This window comes from Acartia tonsa, chromosome 6, assembly GCF_053477335.1.
Source record: "Acartia tonsa isolate MP-2025a chromosome 6, ASM5347733v1, whole genome shotgun sequence".
Taxonomy (NCBI): Eukaryota; Metazoa; Arthropoda; class Copepoda; order Calanoida; family Acartiidae; genus Acartia; species Acartia tonsa.
In genome coordinates, this window is record NC_137265.1 from 31,708,039 (window position 1) to 31,733,066 (window position 25,028).

At 31.2% G+C, this 25,028-nt stretch overlaps 3 protein-coding genes across 3 annotated transcripts in view; all 3 read right to left on the reverse strand.

Annotated features, from left to right (window-relative positions):
* Galphao (G protein alpha o subunit) overlaps positions 1–2,744 on the reverse strand; it is a 31,002-nt gene extending 28,258 nt beyond the window's left edge. The window contains exons 1-3 of the mRNA XM_080164382.1: positions 2,444–2,744; positions 1,407–1,608; positions 334–497 (exon numbers count right to left, since the gene is read on the reverse strand). Of these exons, the coding sequence (XP_080020508.1) occupies positions 334–451 (118 nt within the window). The 5' untranslated portion in view covers positions 452–497; positions 1,407–1,608; positions 2,444–2,744. The remainder of the gene's footprint in view (positions 1–333; positions 498–1,406; positions 1,609–2,443) is intronic.
* An 8,552-nt stretch (positions 2,745–11,296) lies between these two features.
* Positions 11,297–13,496, reverse strand: LOC145322394 (uncharacterized). Its single transcript, XM_080164383.1, has 4 exons — positions 13,343–13,496; positions 12,878–13,068; positions 12,307–12,506; positions 11,297–11,935 (listed from the first exon to the last, which is right to left on the reverse strand). The coding sequence occupies exons 1-4, from the start codon at positions 13,479–13,481 to the stop codon at positions 11,875–11,877; spliced, it is 591 nt and encodes a 196-aa protein (XP_080020509.1). The 5' UTR covers positions 13,482–13,496; the 3' UTR covers positions 11,297–11,874.
* Positions 13,497–18,166: 4,670 nt separating this feature from the next.
* The window catches only part of LOC145322395 (uncharacterized), a 34,036-nt gene continuing 27,174 nt past the window's right edge, over positions 18,167–25,028 (reverse strand). Inside the window, exons 11-23 of the mRNA XM_080164384.1 lie at positions 24,539–24,680; positions 22,938–23,160; positions 22,520–22,597; positions 21,893–22,076; positions 21,518–21,760; positions 21,314–21,415; positions 20,960–21,114; positions 20,628–20,704; positions 20,081–20,178; positions 19,603–19,666; positions 19,156–19,238; positions 18,750–18,941; positions 18,167–18,503 (exon numbers count right to left, since the gene is read on the reverse strand). Coding sequence (XP_080020510.1) covers positions 18,233–18,503; positions 18,750–18,941; positions 19,156–19,238; positions 19,603–19,666; positions 20,081–20,178; positions 20,628–20,704; positions 20,960–21,114; positions 21,314–21,415; positions 21,518–21,760; positions 21,893–22,076; positions 22,520–22,597; positions 22,938–23,160; positions 24,539–24,680 — 1,912 coding nt within the window. The 3' untranslated portion in view covers positions 18,167–18,232. The remainder of the gene's footprint in view (positions 18,504–18,749; positions 18,942–19,155; positions 19,239–19,602; positions 19,667–20,080; positions 20,179–20,627; positions 20,705–20,959; positions 21,115–21,313; positions 21,416–21,517; positions 21,761–21,892; positions 22,077–22,519; positions 22,598–22,937; positions 23,161–24,538; positions 24,681–25,028) is intronic.

Genomic DNA, 25,028 nt, shown 5'->3' on the forward strand with positions numbered 1-25,028 from the left:
AAATATATAAAGAACAAAAAAGGCTAATATTTTTCGTAGACAAATTCTGTAAAACTATATGAATCAGAACTGGTTCTAATCCAGCGGAAATAAATCGGTTTCAGAGCCCTAATAGAAATATATATTCTAACAACAATTGTAATTTTGTTGCATTTTTTCTATTTACTGATTCTTATCGGCTGCCAAATTACTTTGAAACAAGTTGATAACTTGTTTTCTTTTTAGTTTTCAAATTTACCTTATGATAAAAACAAACAATTTGAACATTTTATGTTCAGCTAAAAATATCACTAATCATTACAAATCTAACTATGAACAAGAATGACAACTTACCAAGAAGGAGGAGTTTGATATCCTTAGCCGCCTGGATTCCATCCTCCTTCAAGTTTTTCTCGATCTGTTTGCTCCGCGCCCGCGACGCGCGCTCCTCTGCGCTCATGGCGCACCCCATGATAACGGCCTGGATTGGGCCCAGGGCCACTTTGCTAGTTTATCATCTAAAATTGCGCGAAAAATAAATTTCTAAGCCATTTATTAATAATGAAAGTTTGTATTTGATTATTAAATATCCAGTATCATATATGTTACACCTTAGTTATTAGCATCTGATGAGGAGCTAACCTATTCGGGAGACTACCATAACTCAAACTAACCAAAACTATTAATAAGATTGCAATTACGTAGGTGATTAAAAGTAAAATAGACTTTGACAACAAAACGGCAAACTTATCCTTAAAACTTATGCAGCTAAAGTCTGAATTTTTGTATGTATGTATATAAGTCAAATAAGATTTCTTCTTTTAATAAAGTAATACGTTGCTTAATGAGTTAAAAAATCTTTACCGATAAAAAATATCAAATATTTTGTTATCAAATGCTTAATAAAGTCAAACTTAAAGTTATACTACATGAAAGACATGCGCGTTTTGAATGCAGGTGTTATATTAATTTACCTAGAAACCTTTGAGGGATTCGAGCTTTTGTTTTATTATGGAAAATTATGTACTGCAATAAATAAACATATTCATATCTATATATATCTTTGTTTTATAAATATGTATATAAATGTATAGTGTAATAAATGTAATTTGTATGATGGATTTTTATGTATAAATATACATATATTATATGTATTTGTTTTACTTGTATGGATAACTTTCTTTTATAGATATTATATATTCAATCAATATTATGTATCATACACATTTTTACACACAGTAAATAACATAATCTTAAATTGGAATAAAATACATGGAATTCATTTCAAAGTTGAAATTAAATGAAAAATCGTCGAAATTTTTTTTCACTTATAATTTATAAATGGCCTATTCACCATAATTTTCACTAAATTTGAATCATAACACAAAAATACATTATTAAAAAAGGCTTAAAAATTCAATTTTTCCCTGCTGGTTTTCAGTTTTGTTGTTGGGCGTTTGCGCTATGGTGGTGGGTTGTCTGTTAGTTGGTTGTGCTCCTAGCTGGCTAGCTGGTGCTGGTGAGCATAGGCCAGGGTCAAGGGGTGTCTCCTCTGGTCACTCCGCTGATCTATGGTGCACTGACTAAGAGCCAATACACACACACACCACTTACACACACTCTCTTTCTCTGGGAGTATATTATACTCTCTCTCTTTTTCTCTCTCTCAAGCACTCTTTTTTCTCCTCCTACTCTCTCTATCTCTTTACTCCCAGTCTCTCTCATGGTGTATGGTATTGTTGGCTTTCTTATCCAAAACACACACACACACACCCTATTACACATAAAAACCTACACAAATACACTTAATATGTTGAAGAGTGTGTAAGTATATGAGCGTGTGTGTGTGTATGGTATATTTTTGGTTTTGGCCTCCGAGAGCCGCTAGTGAATGGTGAGGGTTGGATGGTTTTAAGGGGAAAGAAAACAGGATAATATTAAAAGCAAGACTATTCTATGCCAAAAATGTTCATGACCGTACGTTCTTAATGGAAAGATTCAATGTGTTTTTCAATCATTTTAAACATAGAACAAGATGCCTGTAACAATGAAAAATAAAGAGGAGAAACACAAATAAATTTCCTACGTAGTTTTTTTTGTTACTAAATAATAGAATTATCCTTACGTTCTTTTACTGTATTTTTGCCCTACATTTAAAATAAAAGATTTACATTTTTGACTACTTTAAACAAATATTTGGTCAATATTAAAAGTGTCGTCATATAGATATATTTGGTTTTAAAGGCTAGTGTTCTACTTGTTGATTTGTCGAGCATCGCTTTTATGGACATTGTCATCCATGGTAGTATGGAAATCAGTCTCTTTTCTATTTTTCTCTCCAACTCTCTCTCTATTTTTCTATTTCCATCTTTTGTCTCTAGGGTTACATAAAATATCAGAAAGGGAGAAAAAGGGGGAAGTTAAAAAAAGGAGAAAGAAAGAGAGAGAAAGGCCATTCACTTACTACAGTTGAGAACCGATAACTTGTTCCAGCAGTTGGGGATATGGTTGATAATATTTATCAACCTCACTATAGCAATCAATAGAAATCACTAGAAATGTTTAACTTCACTTCATATCAACTTTACAACGGAAGTTCACAAGTTTGATAATATATTTTTTTTATATTTAATCACTGTGTTCTATTATAAGTCATTTCAAACATTATTTCAAATCACCGCTAGCCACTCATAAGTGGTGAACGTTCTCTATGTTCTAATTATGAATGTTTGCAGGCTGCTCGTATGTCTGGCGAGTGGCCAATATCATCTGAAATATTAGATAAACATCATTTCTCTCCTTTACTATATTTCATATGTACATATATACTGTATACTTCAAACATTTAACTAGACAGCATATGTATGAGTATATATGAAAATGTTTGAATGCTTGTCTTGAATATTATATTTAAAGGAAATGTATAAATGGTATAATCTTAATCCTTAACTATATCATGATTGACAATTTTGGCGTTTTTGGAACATAAGCATAATCTTATATATCCAATAACCCTTCGATTATCTACCATCAATTCATTTGTCAAAGCTATGAATATTTCTTTAGTAAAAACATAAATAAGGAATATATCATGGATTAAAAACAGTATCTTTAACCTTAAACCTTAAAAGGAGACCAACTTAAAAAGCCCAAAGATGAAATAGCTTGTTTCTAAAGCAGAGTATGAATTTGCCTGTCAAAATATCTTAACCTACTCTGTTATTAGAGATGCTAAATGCTTTGCAAATCAAAATTTGATCTAAATTTAAAAATTATTAAATATTTGATATGATTCAAACTTAAACCTTATCAACATTCTACATTTATATTTCTAATATTAATTAACGGAATTTAAGACTCTAAAACTATATAGTGCAAAATGAATCCTATAGTTGTTAATTGATATATTCAGAATTCATTTCAAATGTATGAAATTATTTATTTTAGTACACATGTCATATTATGAAAATCATACACAAATGTCAAATTAAAAAAAAAAAATTGGAATTTTATATCAATATTTATGTATGTTTAATAAAAGTAATTTGTCTGCAGACAGACGTTCTAAACAAGAAAAAATCAGAATGATTTGATCTATTTGCTACAATTTTTTTTTATCTAATCTAAATCCCCCCCCGCAAAAAAAAATACATTATCTTTAAAATAGTCTTATTTTTGGTTATAAAAAGAAAGCCTAATAAAACCATCAATGTCCCTAACTGTTGGATTATGAAAGCTGCTAATACTAAACCCTAATGGTTTGGTTGAGATATGATTATCACTTCTGTGTCATATTTTTCACTTTTAGAAAAGATTGAATTAAAAAGAAAATATGTGTTTTGAGATTGTTTACATGTTTGGCTTTAACTCATTTACAACTACTACTTAAAATGCCTTGAATTTAAAGAAAAGTATTAGGATAATTAAAAGTTGTAATACGCATGCGTAAACGGAGTGTGCTCCGAGGGGGAATACAAAGGGGAGTGGTTAGAGTTAAGGGGGGAATATAAGGAGAATTATGTGCAGGGAATATAAAAAGAAAGGAGAGAGTAGAGGGTGGTTGCTGCTTTCTACCCTAAATAAGATCGATATTTAAAGTGTAAATACGAACATATATAGACATGACTCTTCTCTCTCTCTCTCTATCTCTCTCTCTCTCTCTCTCTCTCTCTCCCTCTCTCTTTCTTTCTCTTTTTTTTCACCCTCATAAACTCAACAGATAGATGTGCACATACAAACAAAGTTCTGTACAAACAGATAAACAGAAACAGCCAGATAAACAGACAGACAAATACACAAACAAACAGATAAACAGACAGACAAACACACAAACGGACAGTTAAACAGACAGACAAATACACAAACAGACAGATAAACAGACAGAAAAATACACAAACAGACAGACAAACACACAAACAAACAAAGTTATAAACAGACAAACAGACTTAAAAATCTTGCTACATAATAAAGGAGTAAACGAATAGGTAAATATTCTTAAAAAAAAAATGGTTTTGACTGAAAATAAAGGAATTTACCTTTACTTACCTTTCTGAAAACAAAACCTTAGATGTTAAGAGCACATCCGCTAATAGAAGATGTAACAATATGGTAGGGTTGGGCCGGATACTTTTTTAGCCGGATACCGGATATCCGGCTGATTTATAATGCCGGATATCCGGTTCTGGCCGAATATCTGGCCTACGTTCGATATCCGGCAAATTACTGGATATCCGGTCGAATATCCGGCGTTAAAAATTAGCCGGATATCATGTAACCGGATAGTTTTAATATCCGGTATCCAACCGGATATTTAAAATCAACGGATTTCCGGACGGATAACTGGCCAGACCGGATATCCGGCCCAACCCTACAATATAGCTTACCAATTTCCAATTTGTGGTTTAAACATTTGGACGACACTCAACTTTATGACCCAACCAATTAAAATTTAATAGAATCCCAAAAAAATTTTGAGCCATCTAATACATTATTATAAAACTAGCGGCTTCGCCCCTAGCCTCTAGGGGCTTTGCCCCAAGAGGTGATAAAAAAAATTAAGGCGAAATTCGTAAAAAATTAATATTTATTGTTTTTAGTGAGAGAATGTTGCTATTCTTTCATTCAAAATAAATGCTGGAATAAAAAATATTTTTGAACAAAGGACCAAGGAAATCTTCTGCAAAAAAAAAAAAAAAAAAAAAAAAAAAAATGGGGGGGGGATTTTTTTGTTTTTGGGGGGGTTGGGGGTGTCCCACCCCCCAAGAAAATAGCTTAAAACCACCACAGGACCAATAGGTATATACCCTGAAGAGTAGAATCCGATCGGTTCAGTGGTTACCGAGATCTTAAGGGACAGACAGACGGACAGACGGTCAGACGGACAGACGGACAGACGGACAGACATCGTTCTACTTTGTATTATAGATTATTGGGGACTAGTAATATAAACAGCCCAATATCCTCTCCCTCCATGTACAAACCTACTCTTTTCCAGGGTTTATCAACCGCAACCGCCATATTCTACTCGCAGCAGCCAGCTGCTTCTTATTTAAAGCATACAATTTGTCTCGATAATGATAATTCTGGGCAATGTAAAACTTTCATATACATCGTCTGTCAATCCCTTCTTTTCTATGTCTTTACAATTAACAATTTAGATAGATATACCCATATCCACCTTTATTTATAATTCTCTGTACACCTGTTCTTACCCTTTAAAAATGATTAGATTAAAGTAGCGCAGCTACAGTACTCAAATTAAAATATAATGATGAATATTATAGAAACATGTTATTTAAACATACAGCTACTCATGTTAACCCTGAATTTTTAGTTTAAATGTTTAATGGTTAGTAATATATATATCGGGCATTACAGACAAACGGTCAGACAAACATACATGGAAATTTATAGAGTAGCTTTGCTATTAATAATAAAGACAAAGAAGCTGAACTATATACTGATAAATGGAACCCAAGGATTAAGCCATGTCAGAGAGATGAACAGACAATTAATAAATAACTATAGGTATATGTTTCCAAGCAGGGAAGAGACATTCCTATATAAACGACCCCTTAAATAGTGGATGTAAATATTCATTCCCATATAAACAACCCCTTAAATAGTGGATGTAAATATTCATTTATTTCCCTGGTATCTCATTTATATCCCTGGTATGATTTTAGAAGATTTTTAATTTTTTTTGGAAGATTTTAGAATTTTTATTAATTACTAAAAGAAAGAAAAATTATACCAGGGAAATAAATGAAATTTAAAAACCAAAATTAAACCACATTTTACTAGCAAAAAAATGAGTTTTTGTTTAAATGAGAATGATATTCCTGTCCAGTTTTTTGTTTAGGAATGAATATTTATTCCTAAACAAAAACCTGGATAGGAATACCCCATTGGACTGTAAATTACTCAACATTGCCCAAAGATTTATAAACACATTATCTTATTGATAAAAAAACTTATTGAATTCTAATTGGTTGGTTCCATAGTACCAGAGTCCAAACTTTTCAACCATTAATATAAAATCTGCCGAATGAGTATTTTTAAAACTGGACAGGAATACCCCATTTATTTCCCCGGTATCTCATTTATATCCCTGGTATCATTTTTAGAAGATTTTTAATTTTTTTTTGAAGATTTTAGAATTTTTATTAATTACTAAAAGAAAGAAAAATGATACCAGAGAAATAAATGAAATTTAAAAACCAAAATTAAACCACATTTTAGCATAAAAATGAGTTTTTGTTTAAATGAGAATGATATTCCTATCCAGTTTTTTGTTTAGGAATGAATATTTATTCCTAAACAAAAACCTGGATAGGAATACCCCATTGGACTGTAAATTACTCAACATTGCCCAAAGATTTATAAACACATTATCTTATTGATAAAAAAACTTATTGAATTCTAATTGGTTGGTTCCATAGTACCAGAGTCCAAACTTTTCAACCATTAATATAAAATCTGCCGAATGAGTATTTTTAAAACTGGACAGGAATACCCCATTTATTTCCCCGGTATCTCATTTATATCCCTGGTATCATTTTTAGAAGATTTTTAATTTTTTTTGGAAGATTTTAGAATTTTTATTAATTACTAAAAGAAAGAAAAATGATACCAGAGAAATAAATGAAATTTAAAAACCAAAATTAAACCACATTTTAGCATAAAAATGAGTTTTTGTTTAAATGAGAATGATATTCCTATCCAGTTTTTTGTTTAGGAATGAATATTTATTCCTAAACAAAAACCTGGATAGGAATACCCCATTGGACTGTAAATTACTCAACATTGCCCAAAGATTTATAAACACATTATCTTATTGATAAAAAAACTTATTGAATTCTAATTGGTTGGTTCCATAGTACCAGAGTCCAAACTTTTCAACCATTAATATAAAATCTGCCGAATGAGTATTTTTGTTTATCATCATTGTGGATGTATTTAATTTACCTTTCATTGTTTTATCCCTTTAGATCCCTGATTTCCAAGCTTTTAAACAAAATAAAACTTCAAGATCAATAATTCTAAAAATTTTATGATATTCTGGTTTTATCAGGAATCTTGAAGGGTAGGACAATGAATGAAAAAATGTTTTACATTTCTAGTCATGATAAACAAAATTATCCCTTCTGAAGATGAAAATTAATAAGTTTAGACATTGCTGGTTTTAACTAACTACTCAAGATCTAATAAAAGTACACAAATTTTTAAAGACAATGAGTGGAATATGGTTGTTTTAAATATGTTGTTAGGCCCTTTTTAAAAAAAAAATCCTAGTTTTGTCAGCAAGGTCAAGTTTCTGTATTCCAACAAGGATAAAATCATGGTTACCCCCCTTAAACATTGCATAAATAATCTTATATAAATAAATAATCTTGTTCAATTACAGCGTTTTTGTCCACCAAAAGAATATGAATGAATATGTAATTGTGTAATAACAATTATAAAAGCTATTAAGATGCAAACGTTTTTTTTTTGTTTTAAAAATATTCTATATTCTTCTTTTGTTGAGGTTTTTTTTTAATTTTTCTTTATTCTTAAACGATTACTGCAAAATAATGGATATTATCGATATTAAAATAATGGATACAAGATATATACGTCAATTTAGATTGGTCAGTTCGTTCATCCTTTAGGAGTGAAGGCGATAGGGGGTTGATGGGGGTATCGTTATTTTAAACAGCTGTGAGTATTACTTTTTAAGAGTTCATGAAAATCTGGTGCTACATTCCAATAATACCATATCGGTATGTAAAATAGATAAAACATTATTTTTAGGGTTTCGTGATTTTCATATATATATTCTTATTACAATAGTTTTTGGACAAACGGCTACGAGTCTGTTTTTTTTTCCCGCTAGTTACAAATTGGCTCTAAAATATAGATATTCTCTGGTTATATTTAAATTAGACCTTGAAACGTAATTTTTAAGTCATAAGATTAATCTAGTAGGGCCAGCAAGTATGAATTAATTCTCTATAGGAAAAATATTCGTTATCATCAAAGTTAGAAAATTATATCCTTTATATTCACTAATTGGCGTTATCCTTTTAGAATTTTTATACCCTCCATCCTCCATCCTCCCGCCGCCCCCCCCCCCCCTCCCCAGAACTATGTCTCTGGCAGAGAACAAATATTTTTGGTTAGGTTAGGTTATAGGCTAGGGGTCCGAGCGCCCGCAGCTAGGCATACTAGGGTCCTGAGCGCGGCAACTAGGCAGGAGAGAGTGCCGAGCGCCGCAGTCAGAGTTTATAGTTCTGTCCGGTGGGGGGGGGGGGGGGGTGGTGTTTGGTATAAAAATTTTCAAAATTGAAAAAAATATTTCTAAAAAGATAATACCCAATAATTAAATGTAGAAATTATGTTTCAATTAAAACACTCATCAAACCTTGGGGTTTCGCTTCTTTGAAATAAGCATTCTTTCTAAAATTATTATAACATTGTATTTGTGGAACTATGTCTAAAAGAAGATTTGCTTTACTATAGATTTGTTGTAATAAAGCATTTGTCAAAAAAAGGAGTTTTCGACTCAATGCTCCTATCAAGGACATCCAACATTTTAAGGGGGAGGGGGGTGGAGTAAATAACCTAGATTTGACTTAAGGTGGGAGAGTGGGAGGGGTGTAAATTTGTTCATGATAAAATGTTCGTGTCAGATCCCTAGAAAATAAGAAGATGTACAGATTAAAGGAACATTCCATACTGGTAAATTGAGCAACAAATTGCATTTCCCAAAAAATGAAATCAAGTGGTTTGAAACCTTTTCACAATCATTGGAGAAAAAAATTATGAAAAAGAATCTATTCTCAAACTTATTATTTTTATGGAATCAAATAAAATGATTTTACAGCAGTTTTATGCTTTTCTTGCTTCTATTACAAGATTGGTTTCAATTGTTATGAAATCCTACATCACACAGTTATGTAATACATAATTTGACAAATATATTTTTGATTAAAGTATTTTCTTGATGAGAAAAAAAATATATTTGGAATTGTTTTTAGCAGCGAAGCTACTTTATTATTCACTATGTCTGTTCGTCCTTCCGTCCGTATGGCTACACATAAGGGAAATGTGATTTTCTAGTTTTCCATTTAAGTCTGCTGATTCTTTTTTAGTAGCGAAGCTACTCTATAATTCACAATGTCCGTCCGTCCATCTGTCCATCTGTCCGTCCGTCCGTCTGTCCGTCCGTCCGTCTGTCCGTCCGTCCGTAATTAATGAATTGGGGGAAACGGCTCATATAAAAGATAGAGAGCTGAAATTTTTGACAACATTCCCATTATTAAGAAGTACAATTAACTCTTAAACATCAATAGCGGTCGGACTGCTTTTTAGCAGGTTTTAGGCTATTTTTATATTTTCCAAATTTTACCCATATCTTTGGTTTTTATGGTCCGATTTTCAAAATTTTTTCAGTTAAATATATCAAAATTAAATTTCCCGTCATTTTGAGAAAAAAACGATGACGGTCAGACTGCCTTTTTGCAGGTTTTTGGCTATTTTTATATTTTTCACATTTTCCCCCATATCTTTGATGTTTATGGTCCGATTTTCAAAATTTTTTCAGTTAAATATATCAAAATTAAATTTCCCGTCATTTTAAGAAAAAAAACGATGACGGTCAGACTGCCTTTTGCAGGTTTTTGGCTATTTTTATATTTTTCAGATTTTCCCCCATATCTTTGGTGTTTATGGTCAAATTTTCAAAAAGTTTTCAGTTAAAGATATCAAAATTAAATTTCCTGTCGTTTGAAGAAAACAACAATGATGGTCAGACTGCCTTTTTGCAGGTGTTTGGCTATTTTTATATTTTTCAGATTTTCCCCCATATCTTTGGTGTTTATGGTCCAATTTTCAAAATGTTTTCAGTTAAAGATATCAAAATTAAATTTCCTGTCGTTTGAAGAAAACAACAATGATGGTCAGGCTGCCTTTTTGCAGGTTTTTGGCTATTTTTTATATTTTTCAGATTTTCCCCCATATCTTTGGTGTTTATGGTCCAATTTTCAAAAAGTTTTCAGTTAAAGATATTAAAAACAAATTTCTGGCGTTTTAAGAAAAGAAACAATGGCAGCCAAACTGCCTTTTAGCAGGTTTTTGGCTATTTTTATATGTTTGACATATTTCCCCATATCTTTTTTAAATTCTAAAACTTTTTTGCATTAACAGTTTCAAAATATTTTTCCGATTGATATGTGCATCTAGTATGTAATTTACTTTAACCGTCTTCATCATACAAAATAAAACAAGGTTTTGTGTTTTTCTCCAATAAATCTATTCTTGACTTTAATAAATACACTTTAAATCTACTTATATGTATTCCTATTAACAATTTTTTGTGCTTCGCTACTTATGGATGTTGTCATCCTTGTTGAACATCTGTCTACTTCCTAATTAGGTCCGTCAGCCCTACTAGACTTTTAGATGATTACCTAACGTCAGGTCCAACAACCCAAAATAACGGAGGGCAGCCAAATCTCTCCTTTTCTGTCCAAACACCCGGGTTATTAAGTTGAATAACATTCATCAGACAACCAACTTTTTGATTGTACGACCTTTACCTGAAAGTCCTAACTGTGTATTATAATAATATGAGCCTGTTTTGGGCCAAGGCATTCCTCTTACTCTAATTATTAAAGTCGCGCACCTGACATAGCAGCAGTGTGCATTTCTAAATAATACACTTAATTATATAGTTAGACAAAACCAGGAATAGATAAGTTCACATGTAACCATGGTTTTTATCATTCTTGTTTTATAAAAATCTAATATAGATAAAATTAGTAAAAAATACGTATAAAGAGATAATTTATTTCATAAATATTTTTTTTTATAAATTACAATTCTATTTAATTAATTATGTAAGCATACGTAAATAAATATTAAATATATTGAAAGAAATCAATTATAATAAAACACAAATTTCAAAATATATTTACATTATTTTAGGAGAAGTAAAAATTATTTATTTGTAAAAAAATTAACTAGAAAAGTTCTTGTAACAAAAACATCATTTGTTAATGGGAATCGACACAAAAAATAAAAACTTTATTTTATTTGAATTAAAGGGCCTGTTACCCTTTAATTAAATTTATTATTTTCTAAATAAAACTTTGGATTAGTATTATTTTGAAAATGCTTAGTAAAACAATATTTAAAATTTAAAAACTTTAAATACAGGTTTAACATGAAATTAGTACATTTTATTATTATTTTGATATGTTTTGTTTGATAAGCTATGCAACTTTATTATAATTTTTTTTTTAGAAATTCTGGATATTGTTCGAAATTACCCTTTTTATAAAACAATACAAGAAATAATATTTCAGTTCATTTTTTTCCAATGATGATAGCCATTTAGAAACGGTTTGTTTTCTACTGTCCATATCCTCTTGAGTTATACATTAATCTCTGTTGCCGGGGGTCCATTCCAAACCTAAACAAAAAATTTAAAAGAATTTTTTTCATATGATGATTGATAAGATTTGGACTTGACTGAATATAACAATTCTTTTAGTTTATTATTGGGTATTTTTTAGACTCATATACTTTTGAAAGCCTTTATCATTATAATATGGGATGACCTAAATTATATTATATCAAAACTTATCCCTCTAACATTCTCTAAACCTCCCAACCCCTTTCATTTAAATTTATTTAGGCTCCTTTGAGAGGGTACTAAACCTGCTTAACCTGAACTAATAGTATGACTCTAAAAGCAGATTAAATAAAGAAATTAAAGTCAAAGACTAGAGGGACTTTATTTCGTTTCCTGCATAATATTGAACAACAGAAAAGGTAGTTTACCTGGGATCCATTTGTCCTCCATAGGCCGCGGCACCTCCAGGAGCCTGTGGGGGACCTCCGGCAAAGCCCCCGCCCGGATAACCGCCTCCACCTCCAGGAAAGGCACCACCATAGCCCCCATCAAATCCTGCGCTTCCATAACCCCCTGCTGAGGCTCCTCCTACTCCCCCATATCCCATTCCCCCACCTCCATACATTCCCTAAAGATTAAAGAATAGTAGTTTATAAAATTTTGCGCTACTCTAATTTCAAATATAATTTTTTTTAATTCGTATCAAAGAAAGAAAACGTAGTAGCGGTTTTCGTCGCATTTTCATTGTAGCTTTTGATAGGTTATTTTAGGTTAGGCAAAATGTTAATGATTGCCCCGCAGCGTTAGACCCCCCCTTCCCCCCCAAATGGGCTAGAAATATGAGAAAAGCTACTGTGAAAATACGACGAAACCCTCCATTTGGTTTTCATCCATGATCCAAAATTTCTTTACTTTGCTGGTAATTTTTGGTAATACTGTCAATTTTATTTTTGACATAAACTTTTAAAATCGTAAGTCAAACCACTCCTTCTCAGTTACCTGGTTAGGTTGTTGTTGCATGTACCCGCCACCATAACCACCCCCGTAACCACCAGCTCCTGCACCTCCATAACCACCAGCAGCTGCACCCCCGTAACCACCAGCAGCTGCACCACCATAATTACCAGCGCCACCACCACCACTTCCATACTGTTGTGCTTGTGAAACATCTGGCTGTTGACCATAAGAACCTAAATTATACCGTATTTAGCATGTTCCCTTTTCTTCCTTTTTTAAGCTCTAATAAGAATATGATCATATAGTCAGGTTTTTAGCTATCTAATTGAGAATATACAAACCTACAAAGGTAGGTTAACCCCTGAAAGACAGGATTTAACGTCCTTCCCCCCAAACCCTACAAAAAGGACTCGGTTAAATCAAAATCAATATTGAAAATTAGGTTATAGACCCCTTTTCGTCCATAATCTAGTTAGGTGCGAGGCCAGTAGATATTAAAATGTGTACCTGTATTACCAAAGGAGGCTTGAGCATATTGTAGATTGTAATTGGTTTTATTTCTGCCCAGACTGCCATAACTGGATGTTGACACCTCTGGAGCCCCGTAGGTACTGCCACCACTACAGTTGGTTAGGTCATTTATCATGCATTGTATAGGCTGGTTATTTCGCTCAATAACGGGCGGTTGCTAGTTCTCGAGTAAGTAATAAGTTAAATTTTTTACCAAATATCAAAGAAAATTGTACCTCCTAAATAATTTTCAAAAAAATATTCAAACAACTATAAGGAGGTTTATATTTTAATTTATATTTTAGCAATACTCCTACTTAAATATGATTACTTACAATACTTAGACGGGTTACTCATTATTTAATTTAATTATTCTGTTGACCTAAAAATTTACTTTATGTACAAAATTTTAACTGTCTCCAATTATATAGCGCAAGGCCTCAAAAAAAATCAACAAATAACGGTACCACGGTGGTTTTAATGATAGCTCAGCAAAGTAATGACTATTCCAATTTTTGTGGTTACATTGATATGCGAACATCACATGTACATTTAGGAGCCTGACGGCAAAATGTTTTTTTTTTATATTGTTGAAATAATCAATCCCAGCTACATTTTACCGTGATCTGTACGAGATTCAAGATTTTAAACCGGATTATCCATGCTAAAAGGCTTAATTAAAACAAATATGTTATTCCAATTAAAGTCAAATTTGCCTGTCTTAACATTTTAATTGGCCAAAAGATTATAATCCAAGACTTAAATCATTCTGAATAGTTGTAATACATGTAATTATATACCAGTTAAATATTGTACATTTTACTACCAGCTGCGCCCCTAGCATTCGAAGTGGGAAGGATTTGGAGAAAAATAGTTTATAATTATCCCATGATTTAAATCCAAAAGTGAAATAGTCTAAAACCACCCAAGGACCTATATAAAACTTCCCTAAAATGCGGAAATGTATAGGTTTAATAGTTTTTTAGTGTACAAAAACTCAAAATAATAGCCCATTCTGTAGAGTAAATTCATTGGTGGAAAAATAAGGACAATGTAAGTTTGTATCAATGAAAGTACTCAATTAATGATAGAAAGTTGTGTATAAATCTTTGGGTACCAGTTATACAGTTTACCGTCCCCTTCCTCCCTAAATATTATGTAACTTATTATTTTTCAATATTAATCAAATTTAATTTATGTAAAAATCTTAATATTGAATATTAATATGAATACATACGTACGTAAATGAGTTATTTAAATAAACAAAATTTAGCATAAATGGATATTTAAATCCCAAGGTATTAAATGATCGAGCGATAGCTCATCATTTAATACCGAGGGATTTAAATATCCATTTATGCTAAATTTTGTTTGCTTAAATAACATTCTATTGCAACAAAAAGGTGATGTTAGCGAATAATTTCTTGAATAAAATGACTAAATGTTTTTTCATTTAATTTTCATTTTTTTCACTGTTGTGTTTTTATTGAACATAAAAATTAAAAATATAAAAAATCTTCCAAATTAAATAGAAAAAACTTTGAATTATTGGTCAATTTAAGTTCAAAGATTTTTTTTCATAGTAAAAATTTAATTTTTTTAAAAAAATTTAGAAAAAAAATCTTCTAACAAAAAAAAATTATTAAAATCCAAGATGGCGTCAATATATGTAAAATAATATTTTCAAAACAAAAAATTAAAACTTGAATATCTTTTTTCACAGATTGAATTTCAAAAATCGGTCTGACAGTTTTTCCAAAGTCGGGAAGATCTATCGAATGGAAAAGGTTTGAAACCGATAGAACATTTCTTTATACTAAAACATATTTTTTCTCCTGTTTTTTCCCACAGTTCCAAAAAATGAAATTCAATGAAAATTAAATGGTTCTCACATTCCAAAAATTTTCCCACGGGTCCCGAAAATGAATTTAAATGAAAATCATATGTACCATTTAAATCAAAATAAATGGTTCCCACATTCAAAAAATTTTCCCACGCTTGCCATTCTTGAAAAATGCCAAATAAATGGATATTTAAACAAACCCAATATCGCGTTTTTTTGCAATGGAATGCATATTTATTTGAAAATTATGAAGCGAATATTATTGTAATGATATCCAATTATGTAAAGTGGTAAGGTTTTGTAGTCTATAGATTAAGATTTTGATGAATACTGATGCAGTAGTATTCTCTATTTCAGGGAAGCTTCACAAAGGTCCCGGGATGGGTTGTGTATATTTTTCTGATCTTTCTTACACTTCTATGATAAAGCAAAGAAGCTAATAGGATATAATGAGTTATTAAAAACAAATCATCCAATTCACGCCTATGTAATGGAGAAAACAATGAAACATTAAATAGTGATTATATTTAACACCAAAGGGAACCACAGGTGAAGTCCCAACCATATAAGTAAAAAAAAAAAATTTAAACTACAGAGTCAAGACAGCGTGAAAACTGTTTAGCCTATAATTACTTAAGATGAAAGTACAAAAACGTTAAGCAAGAAAAAAAGAAATAATGAAGCGAATAAGAACATATAATTAAAATTAAGAGACTTATCATTAAAGATTAAATATATTTAACTACGTATATTCTTTTTATTCTATTTTTTGTTCATACTTTTTTTGTTAAATAAGGATTCAATTAAATTTGTTTACATCAACAAACTTCCAAATATCATACTGACGTCATTTTTATTTTTAAATAAAAAATTTTCCTAAAACTATTTTCTCGTATTCATTCGAATCCGGTGGATAGGAACCGGTTCTCATCCATACGAAAAAACTATATCTAGTATCGTATTATATCCAGCTTTCTACGAATATAAAAATGTTCAATCATAAGATTAAAACCAATTTATTTTAGCCCGTGCCTTCGGCACCTCGGGGCTAAAAAATGGTTTTAATCTTATAATTTTACATTCTATATCCGCGGAAAGCCGTTTATAATACGATGAAAGAAATAACTATTCCATAATTCATGAGTGATTGGCTACTTTTCATTAACCATTATGTTTTCTTCTTTTCATCGCAAAATTGTTATTTTTACTAATAAGCAGCAAATTTATTAGACAGTTAGGTATAAGGTCTTGTTTTTGCATGCGAAAATAATTTAGTAGTCAGAAAGATCCATACACAATTTAACCCTTATTACACAATGGCATAGACTCGAAATAAAGTATTACCAAACTTTACCAATAAACTGTAAACAAATATGATAAATATACAAGCAAAATAACAAGTTAATGTTGAATTTCAATTCCTTCTCGTCCCTTCTTAAGCATAAAATGAATTTGAAAATTTTGAAAATAGATTTTAATTTCCTTATAAGGATGTTGTTTTTATATGTCGTCTTTATGACAGGTAAATATTTTATAAATATATTTCTTAAATTATATATAAAAGAAAATATTATACAATAATATCAAACTAAATCAAATTTATTTCAACTTTTTTTATTATTTTTTGGTACTAAACTCATCCCTGACTTGAATGAGAGAAAAAGTTTGTTTTGAATCAGATTGCAGAAAGAACATAATATTAAAATACACAATAGTCTCTTTGTGAGTTTAAATTTATAACATTATTTTTTGTTAATGAATTAATGAAAATTATTTTGTTTGAAATTTGACTAAATGACATCTCGTATAATATACTTTACATTCCATCTTAAAAATAAATCTGTAAGGTGTATATATATGTTTAGATATCTGTAAACCACCAAATTATGACTATTGATTTTTGATCAGCTGTAGGTTTCAATAATAGATGTTCTTTTTAAGTAGCGCAGCTACTCTAAATCTAGAGAATAAATCTAATTTTGCTTAGAATTTACTTTTAGGTGTTTTAAACATTGTAAATTAAAGATTTTATTTTAATAATTAATATTTTACAACAATATCTTCTAAAAACTGTGAGGAAGTTTGATAAAATTACGTTTATTTTGCAAGCTTGTTTGAAAATATTTCATTATTTTTATAATTCTGACAAAATAGATTTTCTGTTTAAATAAATAACATAGCCACAAAAAGGTTTAAGTAGTTATTGAAATATTTTATTACTATTCTTGCTAATTAAATATTCGTTAACTATGTTTAATTTGCATTTTTAAAATAGACAAGAAAAATATCCTACTTAAATGCTAATTTTATGAAGTTATCTTAAACCTTTTCCAAAAGTTTGTTTTATAAAACTTTTTTATTTTTCATTGATTTTATTGATTATATAGGTTAAAAATATCAAAAGTATTTTTTAAAGGCTATAGATAAATTTTGATTAATTTTGATTTTTGATTTTTAAAATTTTTTTTTAAATCTGCAAGAATATGCATGTCTTTTTAAAGAATAGATTAAATAAAAAACGAAATTAAACAAATTCAGGCTATCAAAAAGCAAAAAATATTCTTTTTTACCATTAAATCGCAAATATTTAAAATCATTAGATTTTAAGCTTATTTTGCATGGAAACACATTTTTTCAGTTATTTTTTCTCAACAATGGATCTTAAATGATTATTACTGAAAACTTTTATGAAAATGTTATTATCCAAAACTTCAAATAAAGGAAATAATTGCCGTTTGCGAAAATGTGTGCAAAAAGTTGCCAATATCTCGTTAGAAGGGACTTAATGGATTTGAATTCTTACTGCTTACGAGTTAGTGGACTATAAACTATTAGAAAAGTAACACTTTAAGGTGAAATTTTGAGGGTCAACTTTTTTTCTTTTAAAATTCGCAGTGATTATTTTTCCCCCGATATTTCGCTTTTGATCTTTTTGTTATTCTATAATTACAAAGTAGGTTTTTAACATAACTATTTTTAAGTATTCTTTAGTTTTTGGGGTATGATAGGGCGGTCCCTGCATTTTATAAACAATTCTATCGGCTCTAAAATTCAAAAATTAAATTCAAAGTAGCTTCGCTACATAAAAATGCATGACAATTGTTCCTGAGATAATCATCATTCCGTCTTCCAAACGGCGCTGGCCCGCCGCCAAAATCGTCATCGTCATTTGCCGCAGCGCCCGACAACCGCCAATCTGATTTTTTACCCGCCGCCGCCGATCCGTTTGTGCTCCTAGCGGCGCTACTACGCCGCTGAGCTCTGCCCGGCAGGGATTGGTATTTCTTTTCGGGGCTGGGACTTAGCTTAAATGTGTCCTGAGACAATAGAAATATTTCTTAATGATAATTGAAATGCATAGTTGTAATTATAAATGCCTTGTACTGGAGAAGCTTTAAGTTTTGGTAGCATATATGGTATATTTAGCTTATGTATGTCCGTCCATAAAAGGGCTTCTTTTCGTTGTTTCATGACCGATTTTGAAACTTTTAGGCTTATTGATTGATTCAACGAATAGTATTATACTTGTTGTACAGGAAATAATTATTGAAATATATCTGTTCCTTAAACTTTGGAATGGGTTCAAACTTGGGTACCGGGCTCGAATCCCGCTCTATATCCCGCAAAATATCGTCCATTGGTTTGCGGGAGGTCTTCTGCTTGAGGCTGCGGATAAAGTCATCTGTGTCGTCGTCGTCCGCAACTTTTGTCCGCGGCGCGGCAGCGATTGGTTCATCATCGTCATAGAAGCGCCTAAAAGATACAAGATTTTTAAAAACTAAGTTAAATACATTATACACAGCAAATTTTACACTATGGAAAGGGTAAAAATAATGTACATTTTTGCAAATTAAATATAAGAAGACACTGATCATAAGTTTACCAAAATAAATAAACAATTTAATTAAACATATATTGGTATCAAAATTACTACAAGAAACCTATACATCCTATACAAAGTTATTACCTAGATGTACGGGCAGTACTTGGAGGAGGTTCTGGTCTGTATCTGTCATAATCACCCATTGAGTCGTTTCGCAAACCAAGAATCTGCAATAATTTCTAGATGTGGTTTTTATTATTTTTCGTCTATCAATCTATATGCCTGCATATCTAACTGTCTGTCTATTTATCAGGCTGTATATTTTTCTGTGTCTCTGTCAATATATTGTCTGCCCATTTATTTTTTCGTTTTTCTTCCTGTGTATCTCTTTCTGATTACTATAAATATATCTATTTGTCTTATCTGTTATGTCTGTCTGTCTTTAAAAAAAAATTCTCTATCTGTGTGCCTGTCTGTCTGAGTCTATCAGACTGATTATCTGTCTGTCTATTCATTTATTTATATGTCTGTCTTTATTAATCTATTAGTCTGTCTGTCTGTATTTATCTATCTGAACTATCAATAACTTACTGAGTTAGCCAACCCATCATAGTATTTGCTTTGTTCTTGGTTATCCTCTTCTCCATCTCTGTTCCTTTAACATATCATTATTAGAATAGCGTTACCTACAGGTTTCTAGAAGTAATTCATAATGTTTTCAATTATATCAGTTCATATCAGGCAAATTACCAATTATGAACAGATATATATTCTAATTACATATAATCAGACTAAATTAAGAAGCAGTATTATCCAGAGAGAGAGGGGACAATGGGCTGTTTATTGCACTAGTCCCCAAAGTTTTACAATAACTTTTTTATCTTAAAAACTTTAGGGACTGAATTTTGATTGGTTGGTTTATTAAGTTGAGTGTTCAACCACTAATTATAATCTACAGAAGGGATAATTTTGTGTTTGTCAACATTGGGGATGTACATCAATTTATCGGCTATTCTCTTTTTCCTGTAGGTCCCTGAGTATTAGCTACTTGCCCTGTAATCTATGTTACCTGAGAAATCTGGAGGCTTTTCTTTGTTTCCCAGATTTAGCTTTGTGTTTTTCCTCCTCTATAAAATCATCTGTTCCATCTGCTAGACCTTGCAGGGCCTGTGAAGAAATAATATTGGGATATTATTAAGTTTTAGTTTACCATTAGTTTTTTTTAAATCTGATAATTTTTCTTATCCTAATCTACATACATATATGTATATTGTGCGATGAGGTTTTAAGCTATTTAGTAAGGTTTACGTCATAATCATTCAAGATATATATGGCCAAAGAAAAGTACCTCAAAAGTGGGTAAGACATGGCCCCTAGAGGCTAATAATAAAAAAAGTGATAAGGATATAGTTACTTTTATTCATGTTGAGTGAGTTGGCTACAAATATTTAACCCCAAATAAATGATTAAAAAAAGTGACATATCTTTACTTAGTTAAAAACTGTATTCATAAAATGCGTCATCTAAAGCCGACTTTTGTATGTTAAAAAGTTGATCTATTAGAGAGTAAATTATGAATAGACTTGGCTTCTACGAATTAAAGGAAAATATATTACCCTTGTAGATTCTCTAACTTTCTCTAGTAAACTTCTAGTTGTGGGATTCATTGAATCATCCTCTTGACGTGAAGGACCTGCAAAATTTAAATGTTTCATTCAGCATAATAATTTTTAAAAAGTTTTATATTATAATGAAATAGTTCTGCAAAGTAATTAATGGAATAAGAATTAATAAAGAAATTTTGAAAAATAAACAATATTTATAAAAGATGACACACAGATGTTTTGTTCTGATAATGTGTATTATTAAATATAAAAAAATATTCAATTTAATATATCAAACGCCATGGTAAAGTCTAACTGCCAAATATATATATATTAAAGTTTACCTTTAGGTGGTCTAAGACTGGCAAACTCATCCTCATCATCATAATCAGCTGTTGCCGTCGAAAGTCGTCCTCCACGCGATAACCCGGACCCATAGTCGTCACGTGACATACCATAGTCTTCACGTGGTTGGCGGTACATGCCATTATTGGCTGGTCTAGAAAGAAAACAGTTTTTTTTTCTAGTGCAGTTTCTTTGTAACTAAATCATTTTATTTATCTGCGGTACAAGACATACTAGAGGACGCAAAAATAAGTAAAATATATCATATCGAAATTTATAACACTTTAAAGTCATAGAGTGAGTTCTCATTTGTTATGTAAATATCTAAAATTAATCTCAGATAAGAGCTTTACCTGGAGTTTCCTTCTCTTGCCTTCATGAGGATGAGTCGTGAGGCCGGGTCAATGCTATCAAAATCATGATAGCCATCTGTAGATTTAACTGGTTCTTGATATCTAGATATTAAAAATCAACATATTTTATATAAGATGACATATTTTATACTGAGTACGCCCTTAGTCAAATATTAGTCCTTATTATCTTATGAAAAACTGTACCTGGATGAATAGCTGGAATATTTGGGTCTGGATAGGAAATCATCCTGTGGATCTTCACTAAGCTGTCGTCCGCCATGTTGTACGCCATTTGGTTCAGGGCTGTACTGTGATTGGTTGAATTGGCGGGTAGGGCTGAGCTGTGATTGGCTGAGTGGTCTCCTAGTGGGTGTGTAGTCAATGTCGTCGTTATAATTGTCAGCTGATCCTGCCCCGTACACACGACCAAGAGCGCTGCGCTTCGTCCTGAAAATAATTAGAAATATTATAGGATAGTAAATATAAAATGCTACATTATTTTAAATCATTATCATTGTTTACATTATTTGTAAACTGATCTACATTCTACAATAGGTGTCACAATAAACATTGTATTACCTATAATTTGAGTAGAAGTCTACCAGATCTTGTATATCATCTCCGCGTGCCGCCCTCTCAACATTGAAGTCAAAGTTGCCAGGTCTGTATCTGTCCAAGTTATCCATCTCACTGTCCAGCTGTTCTGCGGCCGCTGACTGGAATTTAGGCCGGCCGTTTGGCCGCATAGCGCTGAACTCTGAATCTATAGTAAGACTTGTTAATCAATAACAGCAGTAGACAATATGTATAATCATGTTTTTAATTTCTTTCAAATTAACCGAACTTACAAGCAATGTCAATGAAACTTAAATTAATCTTCACTCATTCCTACTACTAGAGAGGTAAAGCTACCGTAGGCAGATTTTACACAAAAAAATAAGTAGAGATAAATCCACTCTATTAATTCTAAATTCTTGCGAACCATGAAAATTATAGAATAGCTTCTTAAACTTATGCTTTGTGTTTCTCACAAAAATTATCATGCCAAACAAATTTTATAGTTCTTCACAAAAAATACTAATTCAAATTTTCCAATTTAAGCATTTATTTAATATCCAAATATTAAATTAGTAATATATGACAATAATACAATTATGGCAACAATCAACAGTTCTGGGATTTTTTGATTATGAATGTTGGACTTACCATAGTCGTCCTGGTCATCATCATCTAGCGTACTGGTCAACTTTCTAGGCACATAATTGTGTGGCCTCTCAAATTCATCTGAAAGAGATACATTAATTAGACGACCATATTAAAAGATACTAGGATCTATTTTTATAGGTGTTTCGATTTTGTTATTAGCAGAATTAGTTTATTTTTGAGGAGGGGAGTCCCCCCCCCCCCTAATTACAAAAACAAGAAGACAAAGGTTTATTTTCTCCTGACATTTCAGACAAACAACTTAAATCAAATGTCAAATTGTTGGTTATCTACAAAATGTTGTGAATTCATTGTCAAATGATTATGTATATACTGCTTAAGAGCCAGATCAGGTACAATGCGAAGACCTTTTTATAAATTTGTCTTTATTCTCTAAGAATGATAAAGGTAAAAAACTTACCAATATCAGGTAGCTCAATCTTTGGTTTGGGTCTGTTTACAGGTTTGAAATCATCCTCTTCATCAAGATTATACTTTTCATAGGTAGGTTTCTGTTTAGTTTTGAAATCATCTTCCTCATCAAGATTATACTTTCCATAGGTAGGTTTCTGTTTGGGTGATTCAAAATTGTCGTCTTCCTCATCTTCTTCAAGAATGACATCATCTCTGGGTCCACGTAGATCCTGAATAATGGAATTCATTTATTTGTACTAAATGTTTTGTTGCTATTTCTGTACTTTTTTTCTCTCTACATAGTAACATTTAAATTTAAAACACCAAATAAATACATAAGATATTAGTAATGAAGTCAGTCAGTCAGTCACGATGAAAAAGAACTAACATAGATAGATGAAATTTTTTTTCATTTGAATAATGTTCCTTTGACATTCATAAATAAGCTTTGTGTACCATTTTGCAAATAAAAACATATATTTAATGTATTCGGTATGGATTAGAATTATTTTTGAAAAAAAAGCAAGTTAAACAAGGATGACAACATCCATAAGTAGCGAAGCACAAAAAATTGTGGATGGGAATACGTAGAAGTAGATTTAAAGTGTATTTATTAAAATCAAAAATAGATTTATTGGAGAAAATAAACACGAAATCTTGTTTTATTTTGTATGATGAAGACGGTTAAAGTAAATTACATACTAGATGCACATAACAATGGGGGAAAAAAATTTGAAACTGTTGATGCAAAAAAGTTTTAAAATTGGACCAAAAATACCAAAGATATGGGGAAATATGTCAAACATATAAAAATAGCCAAAAACCTGCTAAAAGGCAGTTTGGCCGCCATTGTTTCTTTTCTTAAAACACCAGAAATTTAATGTTAATATCTTTAACTGAAAATTTTTTGAAAATTGGACTATAAACACCAAAGATGTGGGTAAAAATGTGATAAATACAAATATAGCCAAAAACCTGCAAAAAGGCAGTCTGACAGTCATTGTTGTTTTCTTCAAATGACAGGAAATTTAATTTTGATATCTTTGACTGAAAAAATTTCGAAAATCGGACCATAAACACCAAAGATATGGGGAAAAATGTGAAAAATATAAAAATAGCCAAAAACCTGCAAAAAGGCAGTCTGATTGCATTGTTGTTTTCTTCAAATGACGGGAAATTTAACTTTGATATCTTTAACTGAAAAAATTTTGAAAATCGGACCATAAACACCAAAGATATGGGGAAAATTTGAAAATATAAAAAATAGCCTAAAACCTGCTAAAAAGCAGTCCGACCGCCATTGATGTTTTATAGTTAATTGTGCTCCTTAATGATGGGAATGTTGTCAAAAAATTTCAGCTCTCTATCTTTTATAGGATCCGAGAAAATCACGTTTCCCCCAATTCATTAATTACGGACGGACAGACGGACGGACGGACAGACGGACGGACGGACAGACGGACGGACGGACAGACGGACAGACGGACAGACGGACAGACGGACGGACATTGTGAATTATAGAGTAGCTTCGCTACTAAAAAGAGGGGATTGGGGGTGATTGTTTAATGCACTAAGTGATTTGAGGGATAAACCTGAAAATAAAAATACCTGTCTTCTGTTATTTTGTGGTGGAGGAGACTCTGACATCTTACCCTCCAGCCTCCGCTGACGCTTGTCCATGGGGGATAGGAAAAATTGGATACCATTGTCATCTATCAAGGTATAGGACGCTTCCCCTAGCAGAATACTCCTATAAAAAAAATTATATTTTTATTCCAATGCAGTTGAATAAATAGTGGTTCAAAATTTGGGATCAGTAACTTTTTAAAGAAATTAGTATATATTGTAATTTCCATATTATTCTTTATTAAAAAAGCAGGTTGTATGCCTTTCTGTGTGTTTTACAGTAAGTGTTTTTATCGGTCAGAAATATTTGTGTTATTAGAACTTGGAAGAGTACCTCCACAAGAGAAAAAATCCTGTTAAAATTGTTGATCCCCTTTTAATCTTAAATTTTTTCCATATAGGTCCCTAAAAGCCTACTAGCCCCTTAAAGTCAAAATTAGGTCATTTATTGTGTTATAGTAAATCTATAATT